We start from the raw sequence: 17,106 nt of genomic DNA on the forward strand, positions 1-17,106 counted from the left end.
GATATCCAATTCGCATCACAGTACCCTTCAAGTACCGGGGGTATCTCGAAAAATGTAGCCCATGATTTTGAGTATGTTTTAGATATCTCAAAACCCTTACAAGAGCTCTCCAATGCTCTTTGCTTGGATTACTCGTGTAACGACTCAACTTGTTCACGGCACAAGCAATGTCCGGCCGAGTGCAATTAGTTAAGTACATAATGCACCCAATGACCCGTGCATATTCTTCTTGTGCAACGGGTTCGCCCTTGTTTTTGCTCAAGTGAACATCGAGTTCAATTGGAGTCTTTACCGGCGCGCCATCATAGGCATTGAATTTCTTCAATATCTTCTCAACATAATGAGATTGGGTTAAGATGATTCCATCGGATGTTCTTAGAATTTTCATTCCAAGAATTACATCGGCTAGACCCATGTCTTTCATGTCAAAGTTTCTCTTTAACATGACCTTTGTCTCGTTAATCACTTGAGTGTTACTATCCATGATTAACATGTCATCAACGTAAAGACACACTATAACGTACCTATTATCAGTGCTCTTAATATAGACACATTAGTCACACTCGTTGATTTGATAACATCACATTATCAAACTTCAAGTGCCATTGCAACGACGCTTGTTTTAATCCATAGAGGGACTTAACCAGTTTGCGTACCTTCTTCTCTTGTCCAGGTACTACAAACCCTTCGAGTTGTTCCATATAGATTTAATCCTCTAGTTCACGATTTAGAAACGCAGTCTTAATATCCATTTGATGAATCTCAAGATTGTGCAATGCAGCAATCGCGAGAAGCACTCGGATAAATGTAATCCTAGTTACAGGTGAATAGGTATCGAAGAAGTCATGTCCTTCCTTTTGTTTCAAACCTTTTACAACTAGCTGGGATTTATACTTATCCACTGTTCCATCAGCCTTAAATTTCTTTTTAAGCACCCATTTGCACCCTAAAGGTTTCTCACATTCGGGCAAATCAACCAACACCCAAGTGTGGTTTAGCAAAATTGAGTCAATTTCGCTTTGAACAGCTTCTCTCCAATGTAACCCATCTGGGCCATCAAAGGCTACTTTTATTGACGTTGATTCTTCGTACAACATAAAAGCAATGTAGTCAGGACCAAAATTTTTTGGTGTTCTGACTCTACTACGACGTCTTAGTACTGCATTGTTTGTATCAGGCCTTGCACGCTTACGCGATTTGGGCTCTTTATCCGCTGATTTAGAACTGGTGGCTTCATCCACTGTTTTGGAACTAGTGGCATCGTCTTCAATTCTCATCTCAGAATTGATTGGGACTTCTTTTTTGTCCTTGCAAGGAAATGTATTATTGCGAAATACGACATTTCTTTACTCGATTATTGTTCCTACTATTATAGTCGATATTCCAGACTTTTTGACAACAAATTTTATATGCACTACTGTTAAGTGCATATCCAATGAAGATAAAATTAACTGTTTTGGGGCCAATTGTAACTTCTTTGGGCGGGGGAACCATCACCTTCGCCAAACACCCCTTCACTTTGAGGTATTTGTAGGATGATTTCCTTCCTTTCCACAACTCATAAGGAGTGATGTCTTTTCCTTTGAGTGAGATTTTATTTAGGATATAGCTGGCTGTCAAAATAGCCTCCCCTCCACATGTTATGGGGTAATCCTGAACTCGGTAGCAACGCATTCATCATCTCTTTTAGAGTCTCGATTTTTGCGTTCTGCTACACCATTAGATTGTGGTGAACATGGAGTTGTTGTTTGATAAATTATACCACTTGTGTTGCATAACTCCTCAAACGGGGCTACATACTCGCCTCCTCTATCACTTCGAATCGCTTTGATTATACAACCAAGTTGATTCTCAACCTCGTTCTTATAATTTTTGAACGCTTCAATTGCTTCATCTTATCCAATCCTTTTGTTTAAAACCCTTTATAACCAATCGGGCTCTATACTTATCCACTGTTCCATCGGCCTTAAAGTTTCTTTTAAGCACCCATTTGCACCCTAAAGGTTTCGCACCTTCGGGCAAATCAACCAACACCCAAGTGTGGTTTAGCAAAATTGAGTCAATTTCGCTTTGAACAACTTCTCTCCAATGTAACCCGTCCGGGCCATTGAATGCTACTTTTATTTACGTTGGCTCTTCATCTAACATAAAAGCAATGTAGTCAGGACCAAATGTTTTTGGTGTTCTGACCCTACTACCACGTCTTAGTACTGCATCACTTGGATCAGGCCTCACTCGCTTGCGCGATTTAGGCTCTTCATCCGCAGATTTAGAACTAGTGGCTTCATCCACCGTTTTAGAACTAGTGGCCTCTTCCTCAATTCTTGTCTCAAAATTGATTGGGACTTCTTCTTTTTCCATGCAAGAAAATGTATTTTCGAGAAATACGACATTCCTTGACTCGATTGTTGTTCCTACTGTAATAGTCGATATTTCAGACTTGTGAACAACAAATCTATATGCACTACTGTTAAGTGCATTCCAATGAAGATACAATCAACCGTTTTAGGTCCAATTGTGATTTTTTTGGGCGGGGGAACCATCACCTTCGCCAAACACCCCCACACTTTGAGGTATTTGTAAGATGGTTTTCTTCCTTTCCATAACTCATAAGGAGTGATGTCTTTTCCTTTGAGTGGAATTTTGTTTAGGATATAGTTGGTTGTTGATAAGTCGTATTCTAAGCCTTGGTTAATGGTCAGTATGTCGTGAAATACATGTATTATCTGCAAAACAGTTGCTTAAGTGTGCAAGATTAAGGGATTCAAGTCAGTAGGAGACGATTCGGACGACGCAGGTGAAAAGAGCGCTAGAAGGGTGCAATACTGACCAGGATGCATGCCAGAGAAAAGGCTCGAGATGGAGAAGAAGGATAGCTGGGATGATCATAAACAAGGGCCGAAAAGTCAAATTGTGAAGGAAGTCTACCCTAAAAGCAAGGGCAAGCCTCCCAGGAGGTTCCCAAGTTTTGGAGTTCGAAAAGAAAGTCCAACCTCTACACTTAGTACAATTCTCTCTAGAAGATCAGTCTTTCAGCATTGTCCAGTTTCTCGTTCCTCGCCACAGCTATGGTCACTTGACGTCCAGAAGTGTGCCGGAGAAGTTATCATTCCACCGTTCCAGCCAGTTCGTCGTAGTAGTCTAGCAGTTTCACCGCCCGGAGTGGCAAAACAATCGTTATTTGCTTTCTAGTTTAATTTTTACCTGCTTTCTTCGTTGGATCTGTTGCAAACATTTATCTTTGTTGCCTTTTGAAATACTTGGTGAAGATCCAAACGTTTAAGGTATGAAGTTTCTATTTCGTATGTCTCTTTGGTTTGAGTTTGCTTCATTCTGCCTAGGAAAGTTAGATTTAGTTATCGCCTTTAATTTCTAAATGTTGCATGTGTTTTCGTTGAGTAAGCTAGATCTGAAGTTGTTGATCGAAATTCGTAGTCATGTTAAGTTTAAGTTTTGTGCATGAGTTTTCCGCTCCGTGTAGTTATTACCAGCTTCTATGTCAGTCAGTGGAAGTAATTTGCAATTTCAGCTGTTCGTCTTAAGTCAAGCATTTTAACTAATGGATCTTGAGTTTGAATTCATGAATCGAAGTTTAGTTATGGAGTTTGTGTTCATGTTGTTTTCTGTTAATACTTGTTGAAGAAGAAAGCATCACAATCTATTTTTGCTTGGACCACTTTTACTTTTTGGTTACTTTTTGCTTTTGTCTTTTACTTTTCAGTTGTACCATCCAGATCTGTCAGAAAGCCACTCAGCTACCAGATGTGCCCTGTTATCTAAGTTTCCTCATTTAGTAACTATTTACTTTTCACATGCCTCTGAGACACTTTGTTCCCCATTTTCACGAACACAACCACATATCTGTCATTTTCAAGCTTACTAGTCAGTAGAGTACCACCTTTATTTTCCGCCTAGGTAGAACCTCAACCCCTAAAGCGTGGTAGCTAACCAACACACCTAGGAACATCACCACAGTTATCCAAACGTGTCCATCCTTGTGGGATTCGACCCTTACCTCCACTATACTAGCCAGTAGAAGTGGGTTGAGGAAATTTATTTGATACCAGTTCCAGTTGTCGTGCCAACGACTCAGCTAGGTTGAGAATCTTATCCCGATCAGTTGGATACACTCCCGCATTCACACACCCGACCGAAAACCTGCACTTTCAGCTGTCAAGATAGCCTCCCCCCCACATGTTATGTGGTAATCCTGAACTCAGTAGCAACACATTCATCATCTCTTTTAGAGTTCGATTTTTGCGTTCTGCTACACCATTAGATTGTGGTGAATATGGAGCTATTGATTGATGAATTATACCACTTGCGTTGCATAACTCCTCAAACGGGGCTACATACTCGCCTCCTCTATCACTTCGAATCGCTTTGATTTTACAACCAAGTTGATTCTCAACTTCGTTTTATAATTTTTGAACGCTTCCATTGCTTCATCTTTACTTCTTAAAAGATAAATGTAGCAATATCTTGTGCAATCATCTACGAAAGTGATAAAATACTTTTTACCACCTCTAGTTTGCACCATCCTTAAATCATATACATCTGTGTGAATTAATTCAAGGGTTTTCATTTTCCGTTCAACTGAGTGAAACGGTAACTTAGTCATTTTAGCCTCAAGACATATTTCACATTTGTCTTGGCTATCCACTTCAATTGCCTTTAGTAAATCTAGGTTTACTAATCTTTTAACGGCTTTTGAATTTACATGTCTCAATCTACAATGCCACAAATTTGAAGACTCGGTCAAATAAGAGGAAGTAGATGCTTTATTATTATTGTTAGCCAAAGGCTTTGGAACAAGGCGCGTAGCCACACTAAGCTTGAAAAGTCTGTCCGTTACATAACCTTTTCCGAGAGACTTCCCAAACTTGTACAAATCAAACCTATCAGACTCGAATACAAGTTTAAACCCCTTATTAACTAGTATTGATCCTGACATTAGGTTCTTGCGGATGTCCGGGACATGCAACACATCTTTCAAAGTGATAGTGACGTCAGACATCATCATGAGAATCACGTTGCTCATGCCGAGGACTTCGGACGATGCTTGATTCCCCATGTTGATCTTCCTCCCTTCAACAGCAGTGTAGGAGGCAAGATTGCTCATATCTGAGCAGACATGAGTAGTAGCGCCGGTGTCGATGTACCAGCCGCCCTTGTTGTCAACAATGTTGACTTCTTCAGTGACCACGGCAACGAGGTCATCTTCATTCCAGTCCTTGAAATCTTTCTCAACGACGTGGGCTGCCGGCTTCTTCTTCTTGTTGCGGCAGTCTTTGGCAAAGTGGCCAATTTTGCCACACTTGTAGCACTCGCCTTCAAATTTCTTTGCAGGCTGCTTGCCCTTCCCTTTGTCTTTCTGATTTGGGCGGGGGCGTTTGTTGGAGGGTCCGCCCCTCTCCAACAAGTTGGCTTTGGCATCAAGTGGGCTAAAGCCCTTAGCCTTTTGATCGATCTTGCGCACATCCGCTTCAATGTGCAGCTTCACGATCAAGTCTTCAAGACTCATCTTCTTTAGCTTGTACTTGAGATAGTGCTTGAAGACCTTCCAACTAGGAGGAAGCTTCTCGATGAGTATACACCGTATAAAGTTGTCAGGCAAAATCATCCCTTCAGCCGCTAGTCCGTGGATGATCATTTGGAACTCTTGAACTTGTTCCATGACCGGTCTAGAGTCGATCATTTTGTAGTCCGTAAATTTGGATACTACAACGTGTTCAGTACCTGCAGCATTATCGATACTGTACTTTTTTTTCTCTAGGCTTTCCCACATCTCTTTGGATGTGGTTACAATGGAGTATACATTGTACAAACTATCATCTAACGCACTTAGAATGAAATTTTTACAAATATAATCTCCTTTGTGCCATTGTTCATAGTCCGCCAAGATCTCAAGCCTCGTCTCTTGATCACTTGGCGCGGGCGGCTCGTTCTCCGTGAGAAAGTTGGCGACGCCCAATGTTGTCAAATAGAACAACATCTTTTGGTACCACCTCTTGAAGTCAGATCCTCCAAATTTAGGTGGCTTCTCGGCGGGTGGCATCATTCTAGGTGCCAAAGGTGCTGCACTTGGTCCTTGGAAGAAACCATTCACGTTGCCCCCGAAGGAGCCAACAACATGGTTGGGCATAGGGCCCCCACCATTCATGTTGGGCATAGAGCCCGTGATGGTCGCACTGGTCCCGAAGGAGCCAATACCCGTGCTGAACCCGAAGGTTCCAACACTCGTATGAGACCCGAAGGCCTCAGCAGTTGCGTGAGACTCAAAGGTCCCAGCATTCGTGTGAGACCCGAAGGCCCCAACACTCGATCCGTTAAAGGATCCGAAGGAACCACTAAAAGTGGAACCAACCGACCCACTCGAGGTGGATCCACCAGTGAGACCATGGGTGTTATTTTACACTCAAGGGGTTGTTGATGAAGATGGATAGAGCCCAGGAGTTGGCATTATCGTGGTGGATGCCATAGTGGAGGAAATGATGGCGGCGGTGATGGTCGGAGTGGTGGTAGCGGCGGTATTGGATGCAATCGACATCTCCAGCAAAGGTGATTAAAGTTTCGAAAGTTTTAGTTTCAATTCTAGGTCCAAATCCCTTCAAAAGCAAGTTATATATCTCATCTTGCGATTGTTGATTTTGTGGAATTACAAGAGATAACCGGGCGTAATACAATCCAAAGAAGGAATACAGAAATGAACTGAAACGAAAATTACAAACGGAAATCGAAACTATAAACCGTAGAACAGGAAATAGCCGAGTCGAGGAGACCTCTTTCCGCAAGACGAGATACGCCCCGGTAGTGCTCTTCGGATTGGCGTTTTGTCCCAAAAGATAAAACGGCTGCGTCTCTGGTGAAGCAGGCACCGCTATCAACAGAACTCCGTGCGAACTGGATGGAGGAGAGGGCGAGCTTCGACAAAAAAACAATGCAGGGGGAGGAGAGAGTGTATGATGCAGAGTGTGGATTCTAGTTTCTGTGTCTAGAATGCTAGAATGACTAGCCTATTTATAGGCTCAATCCACTGCAGGGGTCAACATAGCCTTGATGGCTGTCATCAATGCTAGACCGTAACGGTCGTCGGTTACGAGGCGTTATAGAGCTGAGAGGCTGAATCTAGAAGCTTCTAGAGTCGATCATGACGTGGACTGTCACGTGTCAGCCACGTTGGCTTACCGCGTCATACTGACGAGGTGTCATCCCGCTTGGCTCGCTGACGTGGAAACGGTGGTGGTCTAAAAAGAACTAGACCCACTAGCCTTGGGCCAAGCCCACGACCAAGCCCACGACCAGGCCCAAAGAACGGCCCAAAGAACACCCAAAGACCGATTGCCAAGATCCAAGTCCAAGGACAAGGGCACGGGCACGAGCACGGGCGGCGCGCGCGTGTGGGCTCTTACAGCCCATCTTAGTCTACTATAATTATTACATGTAATAATCTTTCTTATTAAATACTAGTTTAATAAGGTTGTAACTTCCAATGTGGGATAATTAACTCTCTTAATTATTCCCTAAGCTTCTCTCATAGCTCATTAAGTTTGCAATTTTTGCACAACTTTAATCCATTATTTCTCACTCACCGGAAATCGGATTTGAGAAAATGAATATACCACGGTCATCTAGCTATATCATTTAATTTCACAAAATTAAATGTCTCGTTGAAATTATAATTTGGTCAAAGTCCATTGACCCACCTAGATTCCAACATAAATTTCCAAGCCGGTGTAGTTATTTTTCGTACTCCCAATATGAAGTTTCTGGATCCGCCACTGTCTATCATCCTTTTCATCGAAGAAGATGAGAAAAAGGCTGAATGTTGGCATACATTTAATTGTGATAAAATTAAGAATCTGGCATGAAGAAAATGTGGAAAGAGACTAAATATTTTGGATATTTAGAGCAATGGAAGAACAATAGTTTTTTGTATAGCTTTTAATTGTGGATTTTGAGAATTAAATAATAGAAGGTGAAATTGAATTGGGAGAATTTCATGTAATAAGATAAACCAAAGGAAAAGGTGATGTGGAGAGAGAGGCGGAGGCGCTCATTATGAGAGCTCAATATATTATTTCTCTATTATGGCCCGACTGATAGGCTTAAAAAGCCTTGAAAAGGCACTGTCCTTTAACCGGCATTTGGTAGCTCCCAAACCAATCCGCCGACCTGGTACAATCTTCGGGGTTACCACCCCACACATACTACTATCGGCGCACTCCTGTCAACACTTTCACGGCCTTGAGCAGGTATTAGGGGAGGGCTTTTCCCGATTGTGCTGAAACTGCTGGGTATGTCCATTTTTACCCTTTGAAATGCTCCAATCGAAGCAACCTTCGCTCCCTTCGGCCACCAATTGCTGCTGTCCAGCACCTCCGACTGACGGTGTGGAGCTCTGGTTCGACACAAATTCAGAGCTCCGGTTCGACGCAAATTCAGAGGCGGTGGTGTATACCCATTTTTTTTACCTCGATTAGAGTCCAATTCCCGCTCTAGAGTCCAATTCATAATTGTGCCCATCAACTTTGGAAAAGCCCATTTCCAACAAATTCCTGAAAATAATTATGTGAGCTACCAGTCGGGCCCTTAAAGAATTATAGTACTATCTATCTGAGGAATGATATGTTACATACCTTATGTAAGCTCCTTATGTGAGCATTGAGCACCACTCTAGTTAGATCTATCAAATTTCACTTTATTATTTTAGTATATTTTGCATATGGATGATTCACGGGATTCTGCATTTAAACTAAATTTTATTTAAAAAGCCATTTATGGTGTTTTGGCTTGTTATGACTCATGAAGAACTGAAATGACTAAATTGATAAAAATAATAAAGAGCAATTTAGTTTGAACGAAAATCCTCTTTAATTGCTAGGTCGGGAACTCGAGAAATAAAATAAAATAAATAATGAAAATTTACATTAAAAACAAAAAGAAAAAAAAGAAAGTAAAAAGGCAGATATTATAAAATAAAATAAAATAAATAAATAAATATTGGAAAAAAGAGAGACGATGCTTGACATTAATAAAATGAAAGAGTAATGATTTATTAACAAACATTCTTTATACAAAATGCCCTTATATTTTAAACCGATTTTTATTTAAATCGGTTTTGTTATTTTCTTACTAGTTTATCCTTTATATATATATATATATATATATGGAAAATTATGAATATGTGGAAGATCAATACAATATTTATGGAAATTTCATAAATTAAGATAATTGTAATTTATCTAGCCTAGATTGTTTCTTAATGCTTATACGTATGTTTTAAACAAATAAATATACTACTGCTAATATTTAGCACTAATCTATCGTTATATTCAAAATTATAAGATTACATAAATTAAAATTTTTATACTTATTTCTTGTGTATTAACCGTAAAGTGATGAAAAAAAAAATTACTTTATAATTTTTAAATAATATATATAGTATAAATTTAAGGGGAAAAAAACCAAAAGTTTAAAAGAACCAAGCTCCAATATAATATCAATTATATACGAATAGAATAGTAAATACTACAAAAAGATACTATGTATAATTATTAGTATTATTTTAGTGAATGATCATATTCGAAAATGTATATACATCTAGTTGTTTATATAGTGATAAATTAATAATAAAATAATTAAATGTGAATGATAATTATTTTTTCGTTTAATTAAATTACAAAATATTTATTTCCCTCACGGGATTTTATGTGATGGTACTATTATTGTTTTGTGAGTTAAATAAAAAGAGAAAAAATTAAAAGAGAAAAAAAAATAGAGATGATTTTATTTCTATTTTAGCAATGTGTCATTTTTGTGGGACAGTTCAAAAAAAATATTTCATTTTTTATAGAAGAGGTGGAATACTTTTGTTGGATGATAACACTAAGAAATTAAGTATATATACATACAGTCGCTTGTATGACTTGGAATTATAAGAATTATTTTAAAATAAAATAATTGGATGAGAATGACCGTTATTATTTTGTTGGATGATAATACTTTAAAGTAAAGTATGTGTACATGTAGTTGTTTTTATTAACTTAGAATTTTAAAGATTATTTCCTTGGACGATGACACTAACAAATTAAATATACATCCACGTAGTCGTTTTTATAACTTAAAATTTTATTGATTATTTAATAACCACTATTCTAGGAAGCGAATGACTAATATTATTTCGTTAGATGATAACACTAGGATATATACATGTAATTATTTTTATAACTTTAAGGTTTAAGAATTATTTAATAAAAAATAATTAGATGTGAATGACTAATATTATTTCGTTGGATGATAACAATAAGAAATTAGTACTATATATACATGTCGTTTTTATAACTTAGATAATAATTTTTTATTAATAAAATAATTAGATGTAAATGACTATGATTATTATGTTGAATGATAACACTAAGAAATTAAATATATGTTTTTTTATAATTTAGAATTTTACATAATATTAAAGTAATTATTTGATGACTATGATATTTCGTTGGATGATAACACTAAGTATATATATACATGTAGTCGTTTTATAACTTAGAATTTTAAATAATTTAAACAATTAATTGAATAAGAATGACTATGATCATTTCGTTGGATAACAACACTAAGAAATGATGTATAGTTGTTTTTATAACTCGAAATTTTTATAGATAATTTTATAATAAAATAATTTGATGCGAATGATTATGATTATTTCGTTGGATTATAACACTAAGAAATTAAGTATATATAGATGCAATCGTTTTATAACTTAAAATTTTAAAAATTATAATTAATTTGATGAGTATGACTATGATTATTTTGTTGGATGATAATACTAAGAAATGAAGTATATATACATGTATGTTTTTTTATAAACTTAGAATTTTAAAGATTATTTAATAGCAATACAATTAGATGCTAATGATAATCATTTTTTCGTTCAAGGATAATATTAAGAATATATATACATATAGTCGCTTTTATAATTTTAAATTTTAAAATTATTTTATAATAAAATAATTTGGTATTAATGACTATTAGATGAGTGAATTAAAACAGTTCTAAAGCAAACTCAAACGATATACTCCCTCCGTCTCTGAAGAATATGCACTATTTTCTTTTTTGTCCGTCCCGAAAGAGTATTAACATTCCAATTTTGGAAATTCTCTTCTCTAATGAGGTGGGACTCATTCTCCACTAACAATATTTAAAAGACTTTCTCTATCTATCTCTCTTTTACTTTACCAATAATGCATTAAAACTTGTGGTGAACTTAAAGTTCATACTCTTTGGGGACGGAGAGAATATAAACTTTTATATTATTGTTTGAATATTAAATAAAATTCTCCATTTTAGAATGCAAGTCAACTTGGAATCCTTTTATAGTAGTAGTATTTTGCAAATTTGAAGTGAATCTATAATATCTTATTAAAAGTATTGTAAATTTTTAATTAAATTTATTTTAATTTATTCCTAATCAAAATCTTCATCCGAAAATTATGAAATCATGAACCATATGAATCTAGCTAATTTGTAGGGGAGAGTTTAATTTTTTATTAAATGGAGAAGAAATATCCTCATTTTTGTTAATGAAAGAAAAAATTATGTAACGGTTAGTATACATAATCAATTACTAATCATTCCTTAAATACATAAATATTGATTATGAGAAACTTAATCTATCCTAAATAATCAATTAAAGGGTAGATATATAATACATTACATTTTAAAATGTAAAATACCTTAAATATCCAATTTTGTATATACAAATTTTGTTAATTTATCACTACTCAAAATGAAATATGAAACTCATACTTCCCTCTTTTAATAGTGAACTCTAAAATAATTATTAAACCATATCTCTGTTGATGAAATATGGTAAATCGAGTAACATATAAACCCTAATCGTCTTCGATTGCAGAATCAAGTCGAAACGTGTGATATGGATTGATTCATCCGCTGGTGCTGCTCAGCATCACCGACCACTACAATCGGGTGAGACACTTCTTTGTCGAGCTTCATTTTATTGCAATATAGTGACCCTATACACTAAAAAACCAAACCTTGAAACCTAAATCCTAAACCCTTAACTTTAAAATATACTCATCATGTCCAACAAATGAGCCAAATATCAATAACATTCTCCCTCCGTCCCAATTCAATTTTATTTTGTTGATCACTTATTCTATTTTGGGGTTTTTAGATCTGTATTCGATATCTTACACTGGGTCGGCCTACTTGATAATCCTTACTGATAGTATATGTTTTTTTACCGGAATCATGGCTGTAAATCTGTTTATATGCTCATATTAAGAAAGTGCTTTACAATAGGGCTATGAGAACGTTAAACAAACAAAAAAATTTGCTTTCATTCATCCAAGCATCCATTCACCCAATGGTATTACTTATTGGAGCCGAAGTAGTATTTTGTTGAGGAGTCAAAGACATCGCCGGAAGGGGTTTAATTTCGGTTGTGGCCAAGCCGTGGATACATCCGATTCGAACATTCGATTATAAATGTAAGGTAAGTAAAAATGTGTGGATAGTAATCAAGCTCCAAAGGTTATATTTATACGTAGGCCAATAAATTATGACGCTACATATTCTAAAAACCTTTCATATTATCCACTTAGACTAAAATTAATTGTGATTAATGGTTGTTTGCATTTTTTTTTTCATATTAACCGTTTCTTCTTTTTAAAATTAATTTGATCATATGTTGAAATCATTAATTGCCTTGGGATGAAACCTTTCCTATTCCCCACTTCGGATAAACATAAGTATGAATAACAGTTATTTGCCTTATAATTAGGGAATATGTAGTGTCATGTTTTCCTAATAAAATAAGGTAGTATAAATTTATGCATGAAATATAAACTGTACCTTTAAAAAAGAAAATTGTACGCCCTGTTTGTCTTCAAGTTTGCTTGAATTATTTTGCAATATTCACTACATTTAACGGAAGTTTTAGTAACAACCAAAAATCAGTTTTAATTAAATAATAATTATATTCAGCAATATTCATTACATTTATTGGAAGTCTTTAATTTCCATGAAACTGCCGTTAACCCTAAACAAATTCACAAACAAAAATTAGTTTTAATTAAATTATAATTTTTAATATAAAATGACAATCTTGTAAATATCTCCAAAACTCCCCTTATATTCCAGCTAAGTCCGCATATACATATGCACTTGCAATCCTTACAAATATTACGCATGAGAGGCCTAGAATCTTAATACTAATACCTATGCATGTAACGATATACATATATAAATACAAACCTCACATCACCTCCTCTTCCTACATATTATTTCTACCTCATATTACTCGCACCTTGTTTCCAAGGGCCCTCTCTCTACCAATCAACCAGTCCATCCATCGCAAGCGACTCTCCCTCATCTCACTTTGTTCGCAGGCATGGCCACGCCCCGAACACATCTCACGGATCCCAATAATGTACCGCCACTATTTTCTCCAAAAAAGAAGTTCTAACTTGTTAGAAGAAACATTATCTGAAAATAATGGAGGATAACATACCTCTAAAATAAATATATATAGGTGAAGAGATGCATGAGCGAAACATTGGCCTTGTCTATATATGTTCGACGCACATAAGCCAAAAATTTGAAAAAATAATTCACTATTTTTGAGTAAAAGGGAATTTGTACATTATTTTCGATTTAGTGAGTTCGTAATAACGTTTACCGTCCCAGTGTTCCTTATTTGCTTGAGTATGTAGATAAGTCTTGAAATTAAGCATATGTAGAGGCCTGCAAATCCCATGATTACAAAGTTTGCATCATGAATTTTTCATTACTAAAGTATTTTAGTGTTGTTAATGGTATTACATGCCACATTTTTCTCTAACGTGTTGACTTGATTTGAGCAGTGCCTTTTGAAGAAGATGAAAAGGACCCTACTATCTGCTTTCTTGATCATAACTACCACGAATCAATGTTTTCCATGTTCAGAATGATAAATGGTTTGTTATTTCAAAACCTCTTCTTCTCGGTTGAATATATTTCTAACTTTAGCATCTGATTCAACATATTTATCTCATGTCAGCCGAGGATCATGTTGTTGGCTGGTATAGCACTGGTCCAAACCTAAAGGATAATGACCTATGTGTACATGGTCTTTTCAGTGAGTAAGATCTCTTTCTAATACTGTTATCTTTGTCTTTTAAGCTGATTCATTAGAAATATTTCTATCTGCTGGTTAGTTGCTGGCATTTTGTTGTTCATGATTGCATTAGAGACATTTCATGTTGAAAAGATACCTCTCAAGCATGGTACACAAAACTTATTCAGTTTAACTGTACAAACTCAATATAATATACTCTTTTCGTCGATGCTAGTAGATGTTTCTACTTCTTCGGTTTCCTTTACTGGTCAGGTGTAAGAGACTTATCTACTGTCACTGTACAAACTCAATGCTAAATCACACTTCATGTTGTTTCAGCTATGTTCCCACTCCAGTGTTGGTCGTTATTGATGTCCAACCAAAAGAGCTTGGGCTACCTACTAAAGCGTATTATGCAGTTGAGGAGGTTCAAGAGGTATCTAGAAATTACTGATGTTTTACTTTCATGTAACTTATACATTTTTTGCATTCCTCGTGTTTCAAGCTCTTTGAAAACTTGCAGAATACCACTCAAAAAAGGCAGAAGGTATTTGTGCATGTACCTTCTGAAATTGCTGATGATAAAGTTGCAGAAATTGGTATGTTACTGCACCAGAAGAATTCTTCTTTGGAATACTATACAATCTATGTTATTTTATTATATTGATGTTATGGAAAAACCCCTTCTCACTTCCTCTCATCTTGGTTATGACAGGAGTTGAATATCTGCCAAGAGATGTAAAAGACACTACTATCAGCACCCTTGCTACTGAGGTTTCTATTCTCTTCTTCCTTCCTTTCTATCTTACTCAGGATTATCATATCTTCAGATTCTCATACTCCTTGCCTCCATGTATGTTCCTGTGTAATCATCATGGTATGAAGATGTTAGATTCTAATGTAAGTGGTAGAAATGAGAATTTTATCTTTATGACCTTTCTCCAGGTGATAAGGAAACTCGCTGCTCTGAAGGGATTGGATGCACAATTGGAACTGATCCGAAGTTATTTAGACCTGGTTATAGAAGGGAAGCTCCCAATAAACCATAAAATCCTCTACCATCTCCAGGTACCCTTTTTGAACATTTTGCTAATATTGATATGTAAACTGCAGTTATAATTGGATTCTATCACTTCAAAAATGAAAAGTAAAAAGAATGGGATTGTATCTGTTTTCTTGTAGTTCTGGTCAGGATAGATCATTTTAAAAGAGCACCTCATTATCTTGTGCAACCTGATCTGTGCAGGATGTGTTCAACTTACTCCCAAATCTTAATGCAACCAAAGCTGCCAAAGCATTTGCCGGTAATCAAGTTAGATGATGTATATGGTATATGATCAGTTGTTCTTAGGTTTATGCATATTTCTGATGAAACTATTATCTTCCTCTCTGCAGTCAAGGTCATGCATTCTCCACCTCGACCTGTGACTGTGAAGGACCAGCAGGAGTGGAACATCCCACCTTGCATATCTAACTTGAAGAACCCTAAAGATTATACAATTCCTCTCGACAAGTGGCTAGCTGCTGATGGTTGTGGGCTGCGGGAGGTTCAGATTAATGATAATTTTGTCAAGCCTTCCGAGGCACTATACGTTGCAGAACAAAAAGCTAGAGATGTTGTTGTTGCAGTACAATCGATGGTTCAAAATGAGATGATGATGGCGGAGAAGGAGAAGAAACATATGGAACTACGGATGTTGGCACAGAAGGCGAGATCTGAGAGCACTGGTGTAGTAGCTTTAGCAGGTGGCATATCAATTCCTTCCGAGACACTATACGTTGCAGAACAAAAAGCTAGAGAGGCTGTTGTTGCAGTACAGTCAAAGGCTCAAAAGGAGATGATGATGACGCGGAAGGAGAAGAAACATATGGAACTACTGATGTTGGCACATAAGGCAAGGTCTGAGAGAACTGGTCTAGTAGCTTTACCAAGTGGCATATCAATTCCTTCCAAGAACGCTGCTAATTATGGTGATACGAGTGTGGAATATGAAAGGGGTAGAGGTGAAAGAATTGGAGATGGCCCCAAGGAAACTAAAGAAGAGAAAGAGTTGAGATTGCAAAGGGAAGCAATTCCTGCGGAGCGGCGGAGAGAGAGAAAGGGGGAAAGAGGACTCAAGGCAGAAGATGCTGGCATAGGGAAGAACAAGGAAACAAAAGAAGAGAAAGAGGAAAGATCGCGAAGAGAAAAAATTCGTGGTGAGCGGCGGAGAGAGAGAGAGAGGGAAAGAATACTTGAGGCAAACTATGCTCGCATAGGGAAGAACTGCAAATTATCTGCGATAGAGAGACCGTGATGAGTGAGAAAGTGGCTCTTGAGATGGCCAACACTGGAGCAGGAGGGGGTGAAGTTATGTATCATCAGAGGCTGTTAGTCTTCAACTTCAAGGTTGCATTCTATTTATAATTTTCTCAATTTAACTCTACTTCTTTATTCGTCTGCCAATTTATTTCATGATTTATGGCAGATCCCCCTAAACAGTAATACGGTAATCAACTACCCCAAATAAACATCCTAGCACTGATTGTCACTGCAGCAAATGATCAAGCTGCTGAAAAGCGCCTTCTCTGAAATTGTGGTTGAGTAAGTCTTCCCCTTTCCTGGTTTACACAATGTGGATGGGCACTATGAATCGTAGGATACTGAAAAGGGTATACAGTGTAAATAACCCAACCAAATATGCATCTTTGCAAATCAAGCACCTACAAAATATTGTGAATTCTTGATTTTTGCCTGTTCCGCACGATTTCTAAAGTCTCCTTTTTTCTTTGGGGAGTAGAGTACATACTACATAAAATGATTCTTCATTTTACATATAAACCCCAGCATCAGCAACGAGCTAGTAGTGTGATCAGTGATCGATTCGCAAATTCAAAATTTTATGGAGTTGTTTTGATATCAACGTATACTCCCTTCACTATCAGTTTTCATGAGAGGCTTTCCTCGTTAATTCATTACATGATTTAGGGAATGCTTATCTACGAAA

The 17,106-nt window shown here is 36.8% G+C and overlaps 2 protein-coding genes across 2 annotated transcripts; both read left to right on the forward strand.

Moving 5' to 3' along the window:
• Positions 1–13,888: 13,888 nt before the first annotated feature.
• LOC125194728 (26S proteasome non-ATPase regulatory subunit 7 homolog B-like) lies at positions 13,889–15,440 on the forward strand. The gene is made up of 7 exons (XM_048092961.1): positions 13,889–13,979; positions 14,063–14,144; positions 14,459–14,555; positions 14,643–14,718; positions 14,835–14,893; positions 15,065–15,187; positions 15,366–15,440. Exons 1-7 carry the CDS (start codon positions 13,952–13,954, stop codon positions 15,438–15,440), a joined length of 540 nt encoding a protein of 179 aa, XP_047948918.1. The 5' UTR covers positions 13,889–13,951.
• Positions 15,441–15,474: 34 nt separating this feature from the next.
• Positions 15,475–16,416, forward strand: LOC125194729 (SNW/SKI-interacting protein-like). Its single transcript, XM_048092962.1, has one exon. The coding sequence runs from the start codon at positions 15,475–15,477 to the stop codon at positions 16,414–16,416; it is 942 nt and encodes a 313-aa protein (XP_047948919.1).
• Positions 16,417–17,106: the final 690 nt, after the last annotated feature.

This window comes from Salvia hispanica, chromosome 6, assembly GCF_023119035.1.
Source record: "Salvia hispanica cultivar TCC Black 2014 chromosome 6, UniMelb_Shisp_WGS_1.0, whole genome shotgun sequence".
NCBI classification, from domain to species: Eukaryota; Viridiplantae; Streptophyta; class Magnoliopsida; order Lamiales; family Lamiaceae; genus Salvia; species Salvia hispanica.

What these genes read in the sequence shown, in the direction of transcription:
- LOC125194729 (XM_048092962.1), top strand. Translation starts at nt 15,475, where the DNA reads ATGCATATTTCTGATGAAACTATTATCTTCCTCTCTGCAGTCAAGGTC.
- LOC125194728 (XM_048092961.1), top strand. Translation starts at nt 13,952, where the DNA reads ATGTTTTCCATGTTCAGAATGATAAATG. An exon ending in TGATAAAGTTGCAGAAATTG is followed by an intron (nt 14,719 to 14,834) that starts GTATGTTACTGC and finishes TGGTTATGACAG; the next exon opens with GAGTTGAATATCTGCCAAGA. An exon ending in TCAGCACCCTTGCTACTGAG is followed by an intron (nt 14,894 to 15,064) that starts GTTTCTATTCTC and finishes ACCTTTCTCCAG; the next exon opens with GTGATAAGGAAACTCGCTGC.